Raw genomic sequence first — 21,978 nt, 5'->3', positions numbered from 1 at the left:
AGAAATCTTTATGGATCACAGAGGCAAAAAAGAATGCGCGAAGCATGCGGGAAATCAACGGCATAAACTATAATGCCATGTTAAGCAGTTACCCCTGCTGATACATAAGCCCAGATCACATGAATGAAGCACGAAATTTTTTTCTTTACCGTTGATTTCCCTTTCCTTGTTATTCACAATCTATTCATAATCCAGAAAGCTACGAAATAATGTTCACCAAACAATTGACGAATTGTCAAGCTAATCCAGCAATATACTCAGTTGCCGAAACTCCTTTTTCCCCAGTAAGCACACCAAAATTACCCATAAACAACTTCGCAGTGCATTCTGGCAAAGTGTAGGCCACCCTATCACTCATATTCGGTTATCAGAACAGACTGTAAAGCATGGCAACAAACGCAGGATGTAACAGACTCACTGCAGTCCAAGCATCAGGCAAATGTGGGTGACAAGCAATCCTCGATTACTTCCAACAGGGTAAGGTTTTCCAATGCTGCTGCGACCCGTTCTTTGTCATTCAATTGCTTATTCACTGCATTAGGCAGAGAAAGTATCAAACCTTCAGCAATATAGTGTTTTACCAAAAATAGAAGCAGAGAGGGTCAGTACTGAAGAAATTAATAAGAAATGAGAGCGTACCAGTTGCTTCAGTTGCATGGGTTCCAGGTGCAATTCTTATATCCACCTACACAATATGCAGAGAAGATTTAATTCAAGGATGCTAGAATCCTAATACATTGCGTAGAACAAATAACTAGTCAAACACGACCAAAAGCTGGAGACCGCCTAACATCATAGAGAGTAACATTTGGGTAACATAAGCTGGAAATTGCAAGTTGTTAATTAAATCTTTATTTTTACATGCCTGCTTTGACCAATCATGGTAAAAAGTGCATGAGAATTCAAAATCAAACAACAAAAATTGAAAAAGGCTTCAGTTCTAACTACGAGGGGCTCTTGGATCCTACGATTTCAGGTGCTATCATGTCAACTATTTCTCATGCATTCTCTCTATAGTTCTACTCTTTTCTTTCCTTGCATAACACATCGTAAATGAAATACATCAAAAAAGGACCTGTTAAAAGCGGTGCTTTAAGGAGAATAGCATTTACCACCGAACAGCATACCTTGTAACGAGATGGAAGACTGCGTATGAGTTTCACACGTAGGCAAAGCCCAATGATAGTTGCCATACTGCAATGCTCCACTGTCGGCGTAAAAGTGACCCTGTATCAACGCAAGTAGCTCTTGAGTTAACTATGGAAGTCGGAAAATTCAACATAAAAGAAAAGTGCCGACCAGGTTTTAAAATAAGTACGTGTACCTAACATGACTCTTCTCATCGTTCACTTCAATGGAATCCTCAGTGACCACATTCAACTGCTCCAAAGAGTATGGGTGTTCTGGATCCTTTATATCTCTAATATGATTTGCGAATATTAAGGAATTTAACATGTGCAGTGCAAGATAAGCAATAGGTCAGCTTCATAAATGATCCAGGTATTACAAGAATATCTTAAAAGGAGAATAATGTTATTCAACAAACAGGGCGAAAAGAAAAGGAGAGAGATTCAAATGCACAGGAATCCATATCACCAAGCCACATTACAAAATTTGTATTTCTTTTTTCTTCCCCCCAAAACAATATATGCATGAACATATTTAGAAATCTGTTCAAACTAATCAATCTACGGACCGACGTCCAAACCAAGTATACAATCCAAACCAAATATACAATCCCCGGAACTTCCATGTAAGACCTCTTAGATAAAGAAACCAATTTTTTGCATATTCCATAGGCTTATAAGTTCACACTAAATTTCCTAACCACTTTTCAACGGAAAGAAAACCCAAAAAAAAGGGACCGTTACAACTATACGAACTTAAGCTCGCACTTAAAACGTGTTTAGGTCTTCCATATCATAGCATATGGAGCTGAAAATTAAGAAGCCAATATACACAACAAAAAAGGGAAAAAAAAAAGAAGAAGAAGAAAAAAAGATGGAAGCACAATATGTCGGAAAGGCTCCTAATTTACCGAAGATCTTAGAAGACCCACAGGAAACCTTCTTCAACAAAATATAATAGATGGTAGATAAAAATTTTGCAATCAAAGGATATCAAAAATTTCTTGCTGATCAATGGGCTCTTGCGCATATTCATCTATAACTGCTGGCAGTTTATAAACCCGTCTCTCTTTCCTCTCGTATACCACAGGGTTAGCATTTATCAACTCCGCAACCATTTTCACCATAACAGGAGCGAACAAATATAATAACCTTCACTGATGTTGCTTGACATCAATTCCTGCCGAGAAATTAGGAAAAGGAAAATGACCAAAGCGAATGTTCAAATAGAATCATCATAAACACTTCAAAACTGAAGAGTAACAACAGGTAGCACAAAACATTTTCAACTCTTGATCACTTTCTACTTGCAAGATAAATAGAACAAGGTACGCGAGTCTTACTAAGTTAACTCAGAAAACAAGCTAAGTATCTTCAACTACAATTTAGATCACGAATTCGACCATATACAGCTTAATTTGATCATCACATAGCAACCGAAACTCCGTTTTTGCACTTCACTTAAAAATCAGTTCGACAGAAAATTAAGTGAAGTCAATTTAAGATGGCACAGGCTTAAAAAACAAGAGAACCCTAAATAAAAAGCATTACGCGCTTAAACCTGATACTAATTCTCATGGCAACGAGAGCGAAAATACAATAAATCTCATATATCCAACCTATTCTCCTTTTCGTGATTTGAAAGTAAGAGACAACTAAAATAAAATCCGAAAACTAATTAATTGCTCTATTTCTCAGAATCACAACGGCCAGATAACGGCTTTTAAATTTTTTTTTAAAAAAAAGATTAAAGAAAAAACATCGATCCCCACAAGAACCCTAAAGAAAGGATTATGAGGGGTAAAATAAGGAGAGGAAGAGGTGATAAAAGAGGAGAATCGGGGAGGGTACCTTTCGAAACCCTAGGTGAGGTGAAAGAGGAGATAAGCTGGCTATTTATAGAGATTTGCAACAAGAGTGACGGAGAAAGAGAAGGTGACGATAAAAAAGAGGGAAAAATCCAAATTGCGAAAGAGCATCTCCAGTGACTTGGGCACCGCCTTAACCAACTCCGTCCTGTTCATCGGAGAAACCAAAACCCGAACCAAACGGAAAAGAATCTGATACTTCAAAATCAGAACCGCATCGATTTTGCACCAAATATTGACAATAATAATAATAATGGTTCAGTTTGGGTTCAGTTCGGTTGCGTGATCGTATTTGTCGGGTTATTTATAATCGAGTTCTATAGCTGAACTAGAACAAAATAAAAAAATTATAATGAACGATCGATAAAATAGTCTTACATTGGACACTCTCCCTATGAAAATTTTATTCATACTGCCAAATTCCATAATTACCTTTAATCCTTAAATTAAAGATAATAATCCTACAAGTTTTTTTTGGATTTCTGACATTTAGCATTTCTCGCTTAAATATGGGTTGAGTCTGACCGCAAATCTGGTGGGAGACTAAGTGAAAATGACTATAGTTTTCTAAGATGAATAGTTATATTAATATAGGATCCAAATTTGGAGAACTCACTTGGAGATCACACGCGAGATTTGATTAGTTACTACAATAGTTAGTCATGCTAGTCCCATTGGGAATTAGGAAGCCTCTAATCAATCAACAAACTACAAGCTAGGCAAACCTAAAAGTTACTCTCCACAATGTTGTCTAAAAGATTGAGCATCCCGTAACTTTATCATAGCAAATATTTTGAGAGATTTTTAATGAATGAAGCAGATAACTTGCTACCGATTTCTCAAAAAAAAATAAAATTATTATTAAATTAATAACAGTTGGTTAGGAGTGCCATTAATTAGGCAAACCTTGGTTACTGAATCAAAACCTACAAGGGGACTCAACTTTTATCTTGTTTAGGACCAAAAAGGCCTAAATGCATTAAGTTGATTTTAACGAGTGCCAACGAAAAGAAGCATCTTTAAGTTCATCAATCCTCAAATGGCTACATCGAATCGAAACGTTCATAATAGTTCGTATCTTGAGAAATAAAGATTACAAATAAATGCAACCAATTAGTAATTAGTAGACACTTCGAAGAACATATCAATTGATAAAAAAAAAGGAGGAATGAGAACTGTTGCAAATGATCCCACTTCTTTAATATGAAAACCTCTTTGTCATATTAACGTTTGCCTAATTAATACGTCTATGGTTTGATGAGCTCTTTGACACGGTCCACTATGAAAACCTCTTCGTCATCATCTACGTAGCCAATGTCCCCTGTGTGTAGCCAACGCTCCACGTCTATGGTTGCTGACGTGGCATCTGGATCATCTAAATATCCTGTATAATAATAATATATTTAAAAAATTATCAATTAGTAGTGTAAAATTAATTACAGCTCAAATGCATGTCTACATGCAACGTTAAAAATTGCATTAAAAAATTGATGGGCCTAACCTTCATTATCTGAGGCCCGCGGATGCAAATTGCTCTCTCTCTCTCTCTGTCAAAAGGAAAAAAGCTCATCTTTTTTTTTTTGAGAGATAAATAGCACGCCATCTGCTTCATTTATTTCATTTAGAAATAAACTTAGCTGGAAATATGAATCAACTAGGATTCAAATTTGAATTTCGGATACCAACCACCAGGCCATTTGCCACTTGCTTTAGTGACGGTCTGTAAAAAAGATCAAATATTAGTCCTAGTTAAGTGTAATTACTTAGTAGTTATATAAAATTGGTGGATCATTGTGGCCATTCAATATATAACTAGCTATAAGACTTTGACCACCTGCCTAGCAATTGCTGTACAAATTGGTTAGTTGTTATTTAGAGCTTAATCGCGGAGGTTAGGTGATTATGATATAAATGCCACAACATAATATATCTTAAAAAATAATAAGATAACCAACCAAAAAATTAAAGCAAAAATATACAAAATTTATTGGAACTATACATGGATCATTTTGAATTCGCTATCCAACCTTTCAAAATTTTGATTTTATTATTTAACTTTTCAAATTATTGATTTGAATTAATCCATAGCGCTATAAAATTTAAACTAATTACTTATCTCAATAAATTTATAAATCATACTAACTAAATATGTAAAAATAAATAACGCATTCATTTTTTTTTTTTTTGAGAGATAGGTAGCACGCTACCTGCTTCGTTTATTTCATTTAGAAATAAACTTAGCTAGAAATGTGAATCAACTAGGATTCGAACTTGGGTCTCAGGTTCCAACCACCAAGTCTTTTGCCACTTGCTCTAGGGACGGTCGGTTAACACATTCAAATTTTGAAATCAAAATATAGTTGACGAACTAAAAGCAAATAAACAAAAAAAAAATAGATAGTAAAAAATTAAGGTTTTAAAAGATTGGATAACTAAACCAAAATAACCCATATTTGGTAACTTATATACGTTTTTACCTAAAATTAATAAATTTTAAACATACTTTTTATGCAAAAGCTTACTAGCTATAAATTAATTAGCAAAAAATACACATTTAGCTACAGCACTTTCCAAATAAAAAGGGTGGCAACGACGAAGTTGTCTACAACGTAACAACTACAACACATTATCTATATCCAATCAATTATATATTTTTTTATAAAAAATATAATAAAATATTTTTTGAAATATAATAAAATATGTGAACTTTAAAAGAGTAATTTGATTAGTTGAAGGCACCATTATCACAATATGTGGTTGTCACATTTTAAATTTTTTTCTACCATGAGAGTAATTTTGGGTGCATGAGATGAAGTAGTGCACTTGGTGCATGCATTATTTTTCTCGTGTGCGAGGGAAACTTAGAACCAAACATGGAAAGAAAGAAAGAAAGAGAGACTCAACAGTACACACACACACACACACACACACACACACACACACACACACACACTCACCTGGCCGAAGACTGCTTGGGGTACTCTGCTCCGGGGCACCTCCTCGAGCTCCCTTCCGAGGGGCGCCACACCCGACAGCACGATCCGAATCGAGCTCAAGTCGTGCTTCTCCACCACCGGGTTCTTGGCCAGCGCCAGCACCACCGCCGCCACCGTCACCTGGTGCCGCTCGATCCCCTCCAGCATCACCCCGATCTCGAACTTGGGCATTATTATCACCGATGCCCCCGCCCTCAGCGAGCAAAGCAACACCGAATTCAAAGAAAATACTGAAAAAAGATGGTCATTAGAGGATGGTGCCTCAGATTCATGGTATCCAGAGAGACGTAGATCATTAAGATCACAAGTAGAACCATATCACAAATAAATCCGTACATGATGCAATTAGTTATTATGGTCTTTTCATAAATCAAAACTCATAATTTTTGAAATGGTTATAATATTGCAAATCCTAATTCTAATTATTATATGGATCACGGAAGCAGCTAGGGGAAACAACTTGATTTAGGGAATTGGACCAACCGTTGATTGTCAAACTGCGATCCTTCAATACGTGGACGATACATTATTCTTCTCTGAGCCCAAAAAGTCCAGCATGCGTAATCTACTCTTTCTCTGGAAGATATTTGAATGGGCTTCTGGCCTCAAGATAAACATGAATAAGACGGAACTCTACTTCTTAGGAACCAACGAAAACAGAGCCAAGAGACTTGCAGATATTTTGGGGTGTAGAGTAGGTAACCTACCGTTTCGATACTTTGGTTTACCACTACATATCAAACAACTCCGTAAGGAGGACTGGGCTCCGATCTTAAACCGTATAGAGAGCCGCATTGAAGGATGGAAGGCAAAACTACTCTCACAGGGAGGAAGAATTATCTTAGTCAACTCGGTTCTTTCGAATCTCCCGCTGTTCTACTTCGCTATCTTTAAAGCACCTCAGTGGGTCCTGAATCGCATAGAAGCCCTTAGACGAGCCTTCTTTTGGAAAGGGGGCTCCAAAATTTCGGGTGGATCTTGCCTAGTCGGATGGAAAACAATATGTAAAAGCAAAAGAGAAGGGGGTCTGGGGATTAAAGATATGGAAGCAGTGAATAAGGCACTTCTAACTAAATGGTGGTGGCGCTTTTTCAATGAGGGACATCTTTTATGGGGGAGATTGATCACAACTCTATATTACACCAGAAGAAGGCCGCTACATGAGGGAAGATCCTTCAAACCTTACTCGCAGTGGTGGAGAAGTGTGATGAGCTGTCGTGAGGTGTTCAAATGCGGAGTATCGTATGCACTTGGAGATGACAAAAACATCAGGTGGTGGTCGGATATTTGGATCGAAGAAACCCCTCTTAGTACCCGGTTTCCAGGATTATTTTGCAGAATCACCAATCAGGAGGCCACTGTTGCACAATGCTGGAACGTAAGAGGGTGGAGATGGCGTTTCATAACCAGAGGCCTAACTACTTACACCACATCGCAGATTCGTCAACAGATCACGTCGCTCAAAAACCTCCTCAACCAGTATAGTTCGTTGGGCACAAATGATAAACTTAGGTGGCGATGGACCGACAATCAAAATTTTACAGTTAAATCACTTTATGATTTCGTCACTGATTCAGGTCAGATTGATCCGTTGTACGATCACCTCTGGGGGTTAAAAATCCCGCTCAAGCAAAAACTCTTCATTTGGATCCTATTGCGAAAGAGATTACTAACAGCGGACAGATTGATTTGCCGAGGGAGTCTGGTGGACCCGCAGTGTATGTTGTGTGGGACACTACCTGAAACCTGCGACCACCTGTTCGGGGAATGTATCTTCGTCAGATATCTCCGTATCCATGCTAGAGCTTCAGTGGCCGCCGAGTCGGACACGGGGGATGTTCGGTGGTTATGGACACGGATATCCGACATCTATAACATCACTTTGCGATCGAATAGTCTGACCCAGTTGGCGGCAATCTGGTGGGTCGTTTGGACGGAGAGAAATAGGATCATATTTCGCAATGGGTCTCCCAACGCCTACTGAGCTATCGAACGTGTCGCGGCTCTGATCAGGGACTGGACTGACGTTACCTGAATCCGTGTTTTACCTTTGTTTCCCTCTGATTACCTCTATTAATTAGGTTATGTTTGTTTTTTCGTTTTCTGTCGTACGGATTTGCTGTTGGCATTTTCTGTTTTTCTGTTTTCTGTTTCGTTGACGCGGTTAGGAGGCCCTAGTTGCTTCCATCATGTATGCCTAATTTATTTTACTTAATGAATGAAGCAGGTAGCTGGCTACCTATTTCTCAAAAAAAAATTATTATATGAATTTGTCGTGAAAGTCGTAAGATATCGGAGAAACAAATACGCTTTTAATTAGCTTCGGAGCCTTTATTTTTTGGTACATAAATATATACATGGTCCATTCCATTTCACACACGACTTATTAATCGCTTTGAATCAAAACCTGATTGCCTTGCCTTGTCCATAATCCGCTCCCGCGCTTGCCCGTTAATCTCACGCCGTAGACCGTAGTACATACATACGGAGTATCGAATCCTGTGTATACGAGTGCACGTCTCCGTTCTTTTGTACGTCTTGATCACCCACCGTCCATTCACCGATTTCTATACCAACGAACGGACGGATTCGATCAACAAACACCACCCCTCTTTTATCTTCAACTCCCGGTCCGGTCGACTGCTGGACCGCTTCTGCCAGGACCGGACCGATCCGGACCGCAAAAACGCGACGAATATTTGGGGTTTTACAATCTCCCACTCTCTTTTCTCTTCCACTGGTTGAGATCCGTCTCCGAAATTGGAAGCATCCATGGAAGTGTGAGTTCTTGTACAAAATTTTCACCTCATTGTTACTCGATTTTAATCTCTCTCTCTTTTTCTTCTTTTTTTTTATCTTTGATCTCTCTTCTTGTAGAGTTGCTTCGGCTCCGGGAAAGGTTTTGATCACCGGGGGATACCTCGTCTTGGAGAGGCCGAACGCGGGGATCGTTCTCAGCACCAACGCGCGATTCTACGCGATCGTGAAGCCGATCTACGATGAGGTCAAGCCCGAGAGTTGGGCGTGGGTGAGCCTCTTCCCGCTTTTGTGTCTTCTCCAATTTCGTTCGTGGATTCATACATGTTTTGTAGTTGTTGTTTCTTGAATTGTTCATATTTGAATGATAAGTCGTAGTTCTCGTTACAATTTGTTCATATCCTCAGTTTTTAAGGGTAAAAATTGGTGATCTTGGAGCTGTTGATGAATACTAGTTTAAGTAATGCAGATTAATATGCACGTCAATTGAAGCAATCTGTGTTATAAACCATCTTTAGGATTGTGGAGATGTCGGGAAACTTCTATTTCTGCTAAAAAAAAGAAGAAGAAATAATGACATTTCTTCTTGTTATCTCTGATTCAATTCAGAGGGTGAGTATTTGAACCTGGGATTTCGTTAAATGGAATTGTTGAATGGATTGCGATACTCAATTAAGCTGAAGTTTCGTGTGAACAAAAACGCCTTAAGCACAATTTGTTTAATTCATGGAGTGACAATGGAGAAACATAAACTTATCCACTGGTGGCTAAAAATCAGGCAAATGATGTATTCAGTGCGAGACAGCCAAAACCTTGGACTAGAAAATCTTGTTCAAGACATGATAACTATTATCTAGTTATATGCTTGAGCGTATTACTTTCTATCATTACGTTTCTGCACAGACAACTTGGGGTCTAGAAATTTCTTAAAGGTTTAATGTTTTTGTTTTATTTTCTTTTAGGCGTGGACAGATGTAAAAGTGACATCCCCTCAACTGTCTAGAGTGACCACCTACAAGTTGTCACTGAAGAAGTCAACCCTCCAATCCACCTCTTCAAGGCAAGTCTTCAATTTTATCAAGCGGAAATTGCCTAGTGTTAGTTTTAGTCTTACATTATACAGCTGTGATCTTTATGCCCGTGTATCATTTTATGTTCATTTGTAAATTTAATGTCTATTTTTCTTTGCATTTATGTCAAATATCACAAATAATTGGATTGTAAGTTTATATACTTGAGTTTGAATATACTTGTGTGGTTCATTAGTACCAGAACTTAATAAAGCACCAATACGAACAACAAGAAAGATATAGTTCCACTGTTTGTTATTATTTTATGTTGAACAATCTTTGTATCTGTATAGATTTATATAGGAACTGGGCAAGGAAAATTCTTTCCCTATGTTCTTATTTGCCTTCTCCCATGGTGCAAAGAAGTATGCTCTCACCGTACGACACATAGAGACTGCATATGAGATACCTGACTCATGTGTACCCTTTTTGTATTGGCAGAGTTCATTGTACCTAATTGGTTGGAATAGGCGACAGAAACCCTTCTATCATTTGAAATTTCTTATCAATGACACTTGCAGCTATTCTTATCAATTTCTCTACCTAGCTAATTTATTCTGTTCCTGACCATAAGTCAAAAAATTATATGTTCTACTATGACTTTATAAATACTTAAAATTTCAGGGACTCGGCAAATCCTTTTGTTGAACAAGCAGTACAGTATGCTGTAGCAGCGTCTAAAGTAATACTCATTGAAAGGGAGAAGAAGGATATATTGGATAAACTGCTTTTGCAAGGTAAAGTAGCTTATTGCTATTCTTTTCGACTAACTCATCTTTGCTGATTATCTTGGTTATATCTGCGATAGATGTAGTTAAGTTTCCAGAATCCTGTATGGAATCTCTGAATAAACTAGTTGTGCAGGTTTGAACATTACGATCCTAGGTTGCAATGATTTCTACTCTTATCGAAATCAGGTACATCTCTACTTTCTTGAATGCATTAACTTGGCAAACATCTTTGTATGTTGAATAAATCCCGTAGAGTATACTGGGTACTGATCATGCATGTTTTAATGGTTTTTCTAATCAGAAAAGGGAAAGGTGGTGGAAAAGGAGAAATTGTGCTAGAAATGCTTGAGGATGTAATAGAAGCTTCTGTTTTCCCTTGTGATCCAGCACAATGTTATCTTATTCTGTTTTATGTAACATTTAAAGGTTAATAGTTGCTGTCGACCATCAAATCGATTACTTAAATAGAAATAGGCTAGATTAGAGGATTATTAAGGCATTATTTGCTGCGTTAAGCAGGCAAAAGATGGATACTAGTTAACAGAAATAAAGAGAGAAGGCATCATTTTAACATTTCTTTTTTTTTTTTGGGGTGGCTCTGTTTTACTTCCTCATACTTTTTTAGCACAACCCAACGTAGATATTTTCTTCCTGTTCTTGCTGATATTTCTGTCATAATTCCTTGATGTCTTAGAATTTTATTATTATTATTAAATGTGTTCTACTGTCTTATACTTATCTCTTCTCTGCTTTTTGTTAAAACATAGCAGATTAAATTATAGTTATATCTTGTATGTCTTTGTAACTTCCGTTCTATCTGTTGGTGCATATCAATTTCTTCCTTTTGTAGCTTTCAATAGTAAAGTACATGTACTATGAATTCTCATTATTATGTTTATATGTTAGATTGAAGCACGTGGGCTTCCTCTTACCCCTGATGTACTGGCTTCTATCCCACCCTTCTCCTCCATAACATTTAACTCGGAGGTCCGCAATGGAAATATGGCTGGAGAGAAATGCAAACCCGAAGTGGCCAAAACTGGACTTGGCTCATCAGCTGCAATGACCACATCTGTGGTTGCAGCATTACTACACTATCTTGGAGTTGTTACTCTCCCTTCAACTGACGAGAAGGCAACTGCTGTGGATCTCGACTTGGTACATGTTATTTCTCAAAGTGCCCACTGTATAGCTCAAGGAAAAGTAGGCAGTGGTTTTGATGTCAGTGCTGCTGTCTATGGAAGTCAACGGTACATTAGGTTTTCTCCCGAAGTTCTCTCTTCATCACAGGTTCCTTCCTCTTGCTCCATTTTCCCTCTGATATTGATGTATATTATATAGCATATATTCTATTATTGTAACAACTAACTGTTTTGTGCTACTAATCATCTAGTTTTAAACTTCATCAACTTCATGATGTAGGCTTTCATTTTATTTTTTTACTATCTAAATGTTGCTTATATCCAAAAGTGCTGGTAAGAATAAACTTTTCTGGATGTTTTCAGTTGAGAATCTACTCCTTTTGTGATGTTGAAGTCTTAACCGTTTGCTTAACATATCTATAGGCTATGGGTGGAAAGCATTTGCCAGATGTGGTTGCTGATATTCTCAAGCAAAAGTGGAATCATGAGAATTTTCAGTTTTCTTTGCCTCCATTGCTGACCCTTGTAAGTTTACCAACCTTCTGAATGGCAGTGTTTCATCTTAGATTTCTTAATATTTTAAAATTTATTTTTTGTTACCTGAGACTTCAAGCTGATAGCTTACTAATTGGTTGTCGGGGTGAGAAAAGACAGATCTCTAATTGTGAGGCTCTCTCTTTTTCCCCAGCTACTAGGGGAGCCCGGTACTGGAGGTTCATCTACCCCATCAATGGTGGGCTCTGTCAAAAAGTGGCAAAAGTCTGAGCCTCAAAAGTCCCTAGAGACATGGCAAAAGTTGGGCATTGCTAATTCAATGCTGGAGACACAACTTAAACAGTTAAGTAAATTTGCAGAAGATCACTGGGAGACCTACAAACATACTATAGGCACTTGCAGTGGTCATGCTCATGGAAAGGTGACTGTACTTTGATGATTCAATTCTTAGGTGACTCTAAATTACAATTTCTTCTTTATCTTCCAGTTTTTGTGGTTCGCACAATTTTCTATTTTTTAGTTCATGAAATCCATGTGCCAGTACTCCTAAGCTCCTTGAGATCACTTTGACTGCACCCTATCATCTTATATTGGATCATGGAAGGAGTTGAATTGGTTTGTTGCACAGTGGTTGGAACAAGCTGTTGATCAATTTGGAGAATCAATTGTAAAGTCTTTGTTGGGAGCAAGGAATGCTTTTGTTGAGATCAGGTCTCACATGCGACAGATGGGCAATGCAGCTGGTGTTCCAGTAAGTCATTTTCTTCTGTTTCTGTTATTGATTCTCTTGAATTTTGTGAAGCTAAATGAGTGATTTGCTTGTTATGGTGGTTCACTGGTTTGGTTGTTGCATATTATGCACTCATTACTATTGTTTAGTTTGTCCCCAGATAGTAATTACCTTTTGTATTGCATATTATGCACTCATTACTATTGTTTAGTTTGTCCCCAGATAGTAATTACCTTTTGTACTGTTTCTTGGGTAAAAGGCATGAATAGTTCGTGTCCTGTCGTGATACTGCAACGTGGTTGCTGAACTTTTCACCAAGTACCCTGTTTAGTCTTTGCTTCTGCTTCTCTTTTTCAGTTGCACTCAGCCACCTCTAATAATTGGCAGAAGAAAGACCTTTGTGCTCCTTTTGCAGTAGGAAGCTGAGATGAGATTCTGAACCCCAAAAGCAATAGCTCCAATTTGGAGCTTTTGGTTTTGCTGCAGACAGAAGCTTTCTAGGAGGACTATAAGATATCGCTACTCAAACTGCAGTTCATCAAACTGAACTACACCCTATAGGAGGGCCATACAGGCCTTAGACACTTAATTCCTGAATTTCCTCAAAAGTGCAATCCATTCCCGATCACTATTAGGGCTTGTTTGGTTCATCCATTTTGGGTATGGAATTGGAATCGGTTTGATCAAATCCGGTTAATTTTGTTTGGTTCGTATGAATCGGTTTGAGATTCCTATTCCGGACTGGAATGGGAATGACCCATTAGCCTTCAACTTGATTTCAGTCTTCTAGCCCGGATTAAGATTTCATTCCGGAAGCCCACTAAGTTCTCGAAGCCCATGTGACCATCTCATCCTCTTTCTCTTCACCCTTTTCTCATCAAAAAAAAAAACCTATTCTCTCTCAAAACCCTATCCCTAACCCACATCAATAAAAAATTTTAAAAATAAATTTGATATTTTTTTTGGAAAACTTATTAGAGAATAGTATTATATTTTTCATAAATTTTAAATAATATAAATTTATATTTGAGAGTAAAATTAGTATTATAGTTTCCTATAATTTTTTTAGTTTATACGAACCAAACAATGAAATGTGAATAACTCATTCTAATTTTCAATCCACAAATAAACCAAACGTCTTGGGGCAGTGGGCCATTCCAATTCATTCTCATTCCATTATCCATTCCAATTCCATCCTTGAACCAAACAAGCCCTTAAATTTGAAGGCTGCCGAGTGCCGACTTTGCAGTATATTGACCCAGTTAGCCCTGTTTAAAGTAAAATGAATCTGATAACTAAAACTAATCAAGGGTGAAATAGTAATTTTGCAATAGAAAACTATTTTTTTTAATGGCTGGGGATGGAATTGCAATGTGTAAGGAAGTTCAAGAGGACTAACTGTCCAAGTTTAAAAGTCCAATAGCACACGGACAGGCCGCGGATTTTACCTTTGTCCCTGTTCTAATATTTCAGATAGAACCGGAGTCGCAAACTCAACTGTTGGACACCACTATGGAAATGGAGGGAGTGCTGTTAGCAGGAGTCCCCGGAGCAGGTGGCTTTGATGCTGTTTTCGCGATTATTTTGGGTGAAGCAAGTAATGCAGTAGCCAAAGCTTGGAGCTCGCTAGGAGTTCTTCCCCTCTTAGTTAGGGAAGACCCTCGTGGCGTTTCGTTGGAAAGTGGCGACCCAAGAGCAAGAGAAGTATCGGCCGCTATTTCTTCTATTCAGATTGGTTGAGCCTCCAGCCTGTTTTATTGTACTTTTATATTTAGTTTTGTGATTATCATTTGACTCATTCTGCGATTGCATTGCTGTACATTGAATAACTAGTGAAAATAAAAAGCAGTGCCTAGAGAGTAAAAATATGGTTTCTTTTCTGTTCTTTTCTTTTAATCGATTGTTCTATAGACATCGTTGTCAAGCAAGCAGCAAACTCCTTATTTGTTTTTTATTTTTCTTTTTTTTGTCCACGTTTTTTTGTGCCTTTGGAGGATAACCTATGTGCTAATGTAATTATAAACTGTTTTCTGTTATGCATCCACCTCTCAGTTGGGGAGAAAAAGGACGGGGTGTGGGGACCTGTCATAGTAGAAATATTACTATTGGGCAACATAGTTATTGTATAAGCTTTGAGAAACACCCATAAATTTACAAAAGAAATTGGATCTATTATTGCTTTACAAGTCCCTTGCATCTACAGTTCATATGATGTGTTTCGAACACATCAGGTTATCTTTCGCCAGCTACAGAGATTTTATATGACAGATCTGTAAGGCCATTCATCTGGAGAGAACGTAGACTGGGAATTATCGTACACAAATCAAAGCCATCTGTAAACTACAAATCTGTCATTCTACAGCACTCTTTTATTCACCAGTACTCTCCACAAGTGCATTCCCCGTTCCTGAAGCAGTGGAAGCGGCTCCGGTCCCTGACGACAATCTCCCGCCCAAAAATCCTCGAAATCAATGCTGTGTAGGTATGGCATTCTCTACTCATCCTAATATTTGTAATTATTCTTATTGTACTCCATTTGCTTGTATTCAGAAGAGCAAAAGCTATTGCAAGTTTCTGACTATGCCCACGGAGCAATACCTTTTTCTCCTCCCCATCAACATCATTAAACACTTCAGATGTATCTGGAGTGTACCGCTCGAACCTGAGCTGCCATTCCATCTGATATAACATCTCGTTCACTTCTTCGCTTTGTGGGTGTGACTTATCCTGTGAAAAAAAGATGTGCATTCTCCCTTTTACCTCAACTGCGCTACAACCGGGAATTTGTGTCAGCTCTTTATTCGCTATTTCTGTTCTGATTCTTGCTGCATCATCCCACCTTTTCTCTTTTGCATACATATCCGCGAGAATTATGAAATCTCCACTGTTTTGAGCATCTAATTGCATTAGATTTCGACACGCACATTCTGCCAGCTCCAAGTTTCCATGGATTTTACAGGCACTCAGCAGGCTTCGCCACGCCGTGTCAGTGGGTCCCATTGGCATGCTCATGATTAGTTTGTACGCCTCTTCCAACTTTCCTGCCCGGGCCATTAGGTCCACCATACACCCATAGTGTTGAGAATTGGGCGTGATCCGGTGCTCGAACCTCATCCTATCAAAGCAATGAAGGCCCTCTTCAAGCAACCCAGCATGGCTACAAGAACTTAGTACTCCCACATAAATGGCTTCATCAGGTTTGTGCCCTTCCTTGAGCATGCTTTCAAATACTTGCAAAGCCCTTTTCCCCTCTCCATAAATGGCCAATCCGGATATGATTGCACTATATGCCCAAGCATTCTTCTCAGGCATTTTCTCATATATTTTAATCCCCTTCTCCAGGAATCCACATTTTGCGTACATATCTATCAATGAAGTTTGCATGATTATATTAAGGCCTGTAGTATTTCTGAGCAGGGAACAATGGATGCTTCTGCCCAGGTCATAAGCACCCAAATGCGTGCACGAGGACAGAGCACTGACCATTGAGCTCTCATCAGCCCTTAACCTTTCTTCATTAGTCATTGTCGCAAATAGCGTCAGGCACTCACCCCAGAAGCTCATTCTAGTAAGTGCCGCAAGAAGGGCGCTCCAAGAAGCTACTGTCCTATATGAACCCAGTTGGTCGAATACTTTGCTCGCAAGTTCAATCTCCCCGCATTTGCCATACAAGTTGATGAGACTGTTCTGGACAAAGACATCACATTCAAATCCAAGCTTTGCAACATGCCCGTGGATCTGAGTTCCTTCTCGAATGGCTGGCAGCACAGCGCAAGCCTTGAGAGCGAAAGGGAATGTGAAGTTGTCAGGCGCGACACTCCTCTCTTGCATCTCTTTGTACATAATTAGCGCTGCTTCAGGTTCATGGTGCTTAACATATCCTCTGATCAGTGTATTGAAGTCGAACGTGCCTGGTTCGTCAAGTGTGAGGAAGATTGATAAGGCATAGTCCATGCTGCCCCAGTCGGAAATTGTACATGCAAGGAGTAGATCCCCAGCATGGCGGGGAATGCGGTCCAATCCGAGCTTGATGTATTGGGCATGGACCTTCTTGAATTCTTCGATTGAACTGAGTTGACGCAGGAAGGGGAGCAGTGATGACGATGATGCCTGCTCCAGCAGTTTATGTTCTGAGGGTTCTGTGATGCAGTTTGATGGTGCTAGGAATTGCGGGATCTGATTGAAGGCTAAACTTCCTACCATAATATCATTCAGTTTTCTGGGCAAAAGAAGAGAGAGACAGGTAAAACTAAAAAGTTGGATTTGGAAAGCTGAGTTGCAAAACTTCCATCGAGTTTATTCTGGGTAGCCATGGATAAGCCAGTTGGAGTAGTACCTAAAAAGAATGGTGAATTCTTGGTTTTAGCTTGTAACTGTCACTCAATAGAGATACATCTATGAAGCAGCTGCATCCATTAGAGAGTGGCCTTCTAAGAGCAGCATTTTTCACCCCCCGAGTAGCAGCATGCATTGGAGCGATGGACAGATCTTCCTTCTTCAGTTAGATGGGAAGAGCCATTATTCTAATTTTGGAGGTCTCTGCTGGAAAACTCTCTCTCTCTCTCTCTCTCTCTCATTGTGGCTTGTGGTGCAGCAGTTGCCATATTTTTTTGTGGCTCATGATGTTTCTAAGAAGGGGAAAGCCAAACGAGGAATTAAAAAGTATTTCGAAACTCAAAAGTGAGTTTCCTATCTGGCAAAAGAGAATAGGTTTTCTCTGAAGGAAAAAAGGATAAGGTGGGGGCCTTCATGCTGACGTGGACCTATGGGCACTCTGAGATGTCTCCTAAATGGAGATTTCCGAGCTCCTCGGGTGCGATCTTATTACACGTGGCACATATAGTCTCTCACTTCACGCCACTCCTGGACCACTTAGGTAGGGTGGCCTATCTTTTTTTCTCTTTAGCGTTGCTGCTTAATTCGTTTTTCATCTCGTGTTTGGCAAATAAAAAACATGCGATTTTGCTGCGATGGAATGTTGGAATGAGATTATGATCTCCAAAAACAGAGGTTTCACCTCGCATGTCGTGTATGATGAATTCAACGTCACACGGCAAATTCCACCAGAAAAATGCGATAGTATATTGATTATTGGCTCACCGAATGAGCAAAAACTCTGCGATGAATCCGGATTTCACATGCTCGGCGAGTTAGAATCCGATTTCCCCGAGTCAGTGAGTGTAGTATAACTCAAATCACGTAGGTGGTCAAAAGAGGAACTGAGAGCAATCGAGGGTGAAGATCAGTGTGTGAACTTTTTTATAGTCCGGCGGATTTGAGGAACTTCCAATAAGAATAATAATATGTAGAAAATTCGTGGGGCATTTGGTGGAGCGATAAGAGGAAAACGATTAATTCAGACATCATGCCTTACAAATAATAATAACACGCAGCAACCAAACATGACACTTGCAGAATGATCACAACACAAAATTTCAAAATTAAATGGCTTAAAATGTCACTTAATTGTAGTCTGCGACATTATTTTGCAGGTGCAGGAAAAAGAAAAGAAGTAATACAACATACGCAGATTTCTGGCGCCGACAATGAGGACCTCATCCCGACAAGTTATTTCATTCGGGTTCATTAAATCCAGAAAATACCTTACATTTTGGACTGCTTCGCAGTCTTGAACCATTCGGTGTGGAATGACCCGGGCATGTCGATTCTCTCGTAAGTATGCGCGCCAAAATAATCTCGCTGAGCTTGGACCAAATTTGCAGGCACCCTCTCCCTCCTATATGTATCAAAGTAAGCCAAGCTTGCCGACATACCGGGAGTACTTATTCCGTAGTTAATAGCTAAGCAAACAACTCTTCTCCATGCTGATTGGCGGTCCATGATCTCCTTCGCGAACTCCGGGTCCATCAAGAGGTTCGATAGCTCGGGGTTTCGATCATAAGCCTTTTTAATTCGATCCAAAAAGATAGCGCGGATAATGCACCCTCCCTTCCAAATCCTCGCGAGCTCGCCCAATGTGAGATCCCATCCCTTCTCTTTACTCTTTGCCCTAATCAAATTCATGCCTTGGGCATAGCTACATATCTTCGAAGCATAAAGGGCTTGTCTCACATCTTCGATCAACTTTGCCTTATCCACAGGTCGATCACCGCCCAGAATTTCATTAAAACCACCGGATTTGAACACTTTGGCGGCTTGAACTCTTTCTTCTTTTAATCCGCTAAGGAACCTTGAATCAAGAGATGCAGCGATTGTCGGAGCAGCCACTGAGAGCTCAGCTGCTTGTTGAACGGTCCACTTTCCGGTGCCCTTCATGCCGGTTTTATCTAAGACCTTGTCGACCAGATAACCCTCGCCCTTATCATCCTTTACTCCAAATATATCTGCGGTGATCTCAATCAGAAAGCTGAGGAGCTCTCCTTTGTTCCATTTGGAAAAGACTTCCTGTAACTCCACGTTAGTTAGCTTTCCTACTGATTTAAGCACATCGTAAGCTTCTGCAATAAGCTGCATGTCCCCGTACTCGATACCATTATGGATCATTTTTACAAAATTGCCCGAACCTCCTTTACCTATGTATGTGACACAGGGCCCGCTGTCGGGCACCTGGGCCGCCACTTTGAGTAAGATGTCTTCTATGTTCTTGTAGGCATCATATGACCCACCGGGCATTAAAGAAGGTCCGTGTCGAGCGCCCTCCTCTCCCCCGGAAACTCCCATCCCGAGATACAGAAGACCAAGCTTGGCCATGGCTTTCTCCCGCCTCTCTGTGTTCTCGTACCACTCGTTGCCTCCGTCGATTATACAGTCGCCCTTCTCCATGTGAGCTGAGAGCGTCGCAATGGTCTGATCCACAGGTGCACCAGCTTTGACGAGCATGATGATGACGCGCGGCTTCTGGATTGAGTTGACAAAGGACGCAGGGTCGTGGAAGCCATAGACCGGAAGGTTACCTTCGAGCTTGGCGCGCTCTACAGTCTCATCAACCTTGGATGTGGTGCGGTTGTACACGGAGATGGGAAAGCCCTTCTCAGCAATGTTCAATGCTAGGTTTTGGCCCATGACGGCAAGACCGGCCAAGCCGATTCTTGTGAGAGCCATTTTGCCTAGTCATGGACGTTGACATACAAGAACATGATTAACGGAATGAATAAATCAACCAGAAGTAAAAACACTCGCGTTACCAGACCTCAGAAATGATACAGAAGGGGAAGAACCAGAACATGACGAGCTATCCAACACTTGGTAGATCAGAAGCTAATCCTCAGTCTAAACTATATATGCGAATTGGTAGCTCAGATTACAAGTATACGATTATTCAGAAACCAAAAAGAGCTAAGCATATCACAACAGATATGCGTATTGAACATTATAACAAGGAATTCTTACAATCAGAGAAACGTGTCTACTGTTGATGGTAAATTGCTTACCTTTTTTTCTTAAGCAGATGTGTGAGGCATCTTTTTCGACAGAATACATTATCTAATCCAGTATAGAAGTCCACGACAAAAGCAAATAAATCTACCATGTAAATCAGAGATCTAATAGCTCTTTTACAAAATCCACAGTCAGTATTAAGACCGTCATCTTACCATCTATAGGATAATTAACTTCCTCATGACAAATCTAAGAAAGGAAATAGATATTTACAACTAAAAACGCATAAGATCCATCAACACAGCACCAACAATATGAAATAAGATTAGCAGTGGATGTAATGTGAATTATGGTTAGTATAAAGCTCCAAAGAGACCGTTCCCCACAACGCAAACGAGAACTTGCAAGCAAAACTCAGCATCAAAGTTCTACATAATAACCAAAAGGCAAAATAACCTTTTTCTTGGGAATTTTCACAAACACATGGTAATCACATCGTTGAGATCTGACAATAGCATACACGGATCAACCAGAATATTCCGAATCCAAAAAGTTTAAATCTTTCGACTAAATTCCATGGTGAAACTGTACAAAACACAGGTGAACTTAAAAAAAACCGACCAAAAGCAACGAAAATTACACAAATCATGAAATAGAACCCGTAAGAACCGCCAAAAATCATATCTTTACCATTTCTGATGCAAAAAAAAGAAGAAGAGAAAAGCTAATCCAACACAAAATTTCAGCAAAACACAATACTAAGAAAGACTAGATTTCATCAATAAGCAACAATGAATTCGAGAACTCGTAGATCTAATTTACTAATAAGAGATTAGCGAAAAATCAAACCTTTTGGTAGGTTCCTCTCTTTCACACCACCCTACCCAAAACAAAAAACAGTTAGGTTGGAGATTATTTTTTTACTTCGTTTACTTTGGGGTGACCATAAATATATAGTAGAGAATTTTTAAAAAATAAAATTTAAAAAATAAAATAATTTTATTTAAGGCATATAAAATAAAATATTCAGAAAAGGTATGAGTTTTTCATTTTTGTTGGTGAGGGCCCGAGGGGTCGGTGAATTAAAAAACGGTACGATTCCTTTATGGAAAATGGTTGGCGCACCCAAAGTTGTACCCAGTACACACCTCACCTACCATGCAGTGAAATCCATTGCATTCACTCTATAGGGGAACCCCATATATAAATTATTTTAAAATAAATTTTATGTTTTATTTTTTGCTTTATTTGAGATTTCTCGATTAAGACAATAAAATTATAAGATTTAACGATAATTCTCTTAAATTTTAACAATTCAAATAACTTTTTGAGATTAAAGAAATGTAAATTTAGCGAACTACTAATCATTGATAGCCAATTAATTATATTGATTAATAATTAAAAAGTAATAAAAAAATAAAGAGTGCTCAAAATTTAGAAATTTTCTATGCTACTGCACTTTGACTTTTGTTGTTTATCTATTGGTACTAAAAAAATATAACCATATATCTAGATTATTTTATTTTAATTTTTCTCTACAGAATGATTTTTTAAATTTATTAAAAAAATTGAAATGTTAAGTTTTTAGTGATCGCATATTGACAGTTTCTGAACGGACCCTTTTTGGTGCTCCTAGTAACACTCTCGGCAAAATTTTTTTTAAAGAAGTAGAAAAACAAAAAAGGTGATATTTGGTCGTATGTTACTTGGGAGGCCTTAAATTA

At 38.9% G+C, this 21,978-nt stretch overlaps 5 protein-coding genes across 7 annotated transcripts; 1 reads left to right on the top strand and 4 right to left on the bottom strand.

Annotated features, from left to right (window-relative positions):
* Positions 121-3,117, bottom strand: LOC109707325 (protein AE7-like). 2 transcript variants are annotated; one of them, XM_020228499.1, is made up of 6 exons: positions 2,979-3,117; positions 2,122-2,307; positions 1,325-1,430; positions 1,128-1,227; positions 640-685; positions 121-532 (listed from the first exon to the last, which is right to left on the bottom strand). In XM_020228499.1, exons 2-6 carry the CDS (start codon positions 2,252-2,254, stop codon positions 432-434), a joined length of 486 nt encoding a protein of 161 aa, XP_020084088.1. In that variant the 5' UTR covers positions 2,255-2,307; positions 2,979-3,117; the 3' UTR covers positions 121-431. The 2 variants fall into 2 exon arrangements, with proteins under 2 accessions (XP_020084088.1, XP_020084089.1); XM_020228500.1 differs by lacking the exon at positions 2,979-3,117 and adding an exon at positions 2,747-2,936.
* LOC109707876 (probable 4-coumarate--CoA ligase 2) lies at positions 4,243-6,549 on the bottom strand. Its single transcript, XM_020229400.1, has 5 exons — positions 6,517-6,549; positions 5,953-6,252; positions 5,465-5,472; positions 4,498-4,542; positions 4,243-4,381 (listed from the first exon to the last, which is right to left on the bottom strand). The coding sequence occupies exons 1-5, from the start codon at positions 6,547-6,549 to the stop codon at positions 4,243-4,245; spliced, it is 525 nt and encodes a 174-aa protein (XP_020084989.1).
* Positions 8,630-14,870, top strand: LOC109707511 (phosphomevalonate kinase, peroxisomal). The gene is made up of 10 exons (XM_020228823.1): positions 8,630-8,771; positions 8,869-9,019; positions 9,711-9,808; positions 10,443-10,555; positions 10,683-10,735; positions 11,456-11,839; positions 12,115-12,216; positions 12,380-12,607; positions 12,815-12,937; positions 14,390-14,870. Exons 1-10 carry the CDS (start codon positions 8,764-8,766, stop codon positions 14,654-14,656), a joined length of 1,527 nt encoding a protein of 508 aa, XP_020084412.1. The 5' UTR covers positions 8,630-8,763; the 3' UTR covers positions 14,657-14,870.
* Positions 15,065-17,623, bottom strand: LOC109707510 (pentatricopeptide repeat-containing protein At1g31920). Its single transcript, XM_020228822.1, has 2 exons — positions 17,253-17,623; positions 15,065-17,135 (listed from the first exon to the last, which is right to left on the bottom strand). The coding sequence occupies exon 2, from the start codon at positions 17,117-17,119 to the stop codon at positions 15,290-15,292; it is 1,830 nt and encodes a 609-aa protein (XP_020084411.1). The 5' UTR covers positions 17,120-17,135; positions 17,253-17,623; the 3' UTR covers positions 15,065-15,289.
* On the bottom strand, positions 18,334-21,275 carry LOC109707680 (6-phosphogluconate dehydrogenase, decarboxylating 1). 2 transcript variants are annotated; one of them, XM_020229145.1, is made up of 2 exons: positions 21,104-21,275; positions 18,334-19,983 (listed from the first exon to the last, which is right to left on the bottom strand). In XM_020229145.1, the coding sequence occupies exon 2, from the start codon at positions 19,976-19,978 to the stop codon at positions 18,521-18,523; it is 1,458 nt and encodes a 485-aa protein (XP_020084734.1). In that variant the 5' UTR covers positions 19,979-19,983; positions 21,104-21,275; the 3' UTR covers positions 18,334-18,520. The 2 variants fall into 2 exon arrangements, with proteins under 2 accessions (XP_020084734.1, XP_020084735.1); XM_020229146.1 differs by lacking the exon at positions 21,104-21,275 and adding an exon at positions 20,067-21,089.

Source organism: Ananas comosus, linkage group 3 (genome assembly GCF_001540865.1).
Source record: "Ananas comosus cultivar F153 linkage group 3, ASM154086v1, whole genome shotgun sequence".
NCBI classification, from domain to species: Eukaryota; Viridiplantae; Streptophyta; class Magnoliopsida; order Poales; family Bromeliaceae; genus Ananas; species Ananas comosus.
Note: the sequence above shows the minus strand (reverse complement) of the source record. Positions and strands in the feature narration are given on the sequence as shown.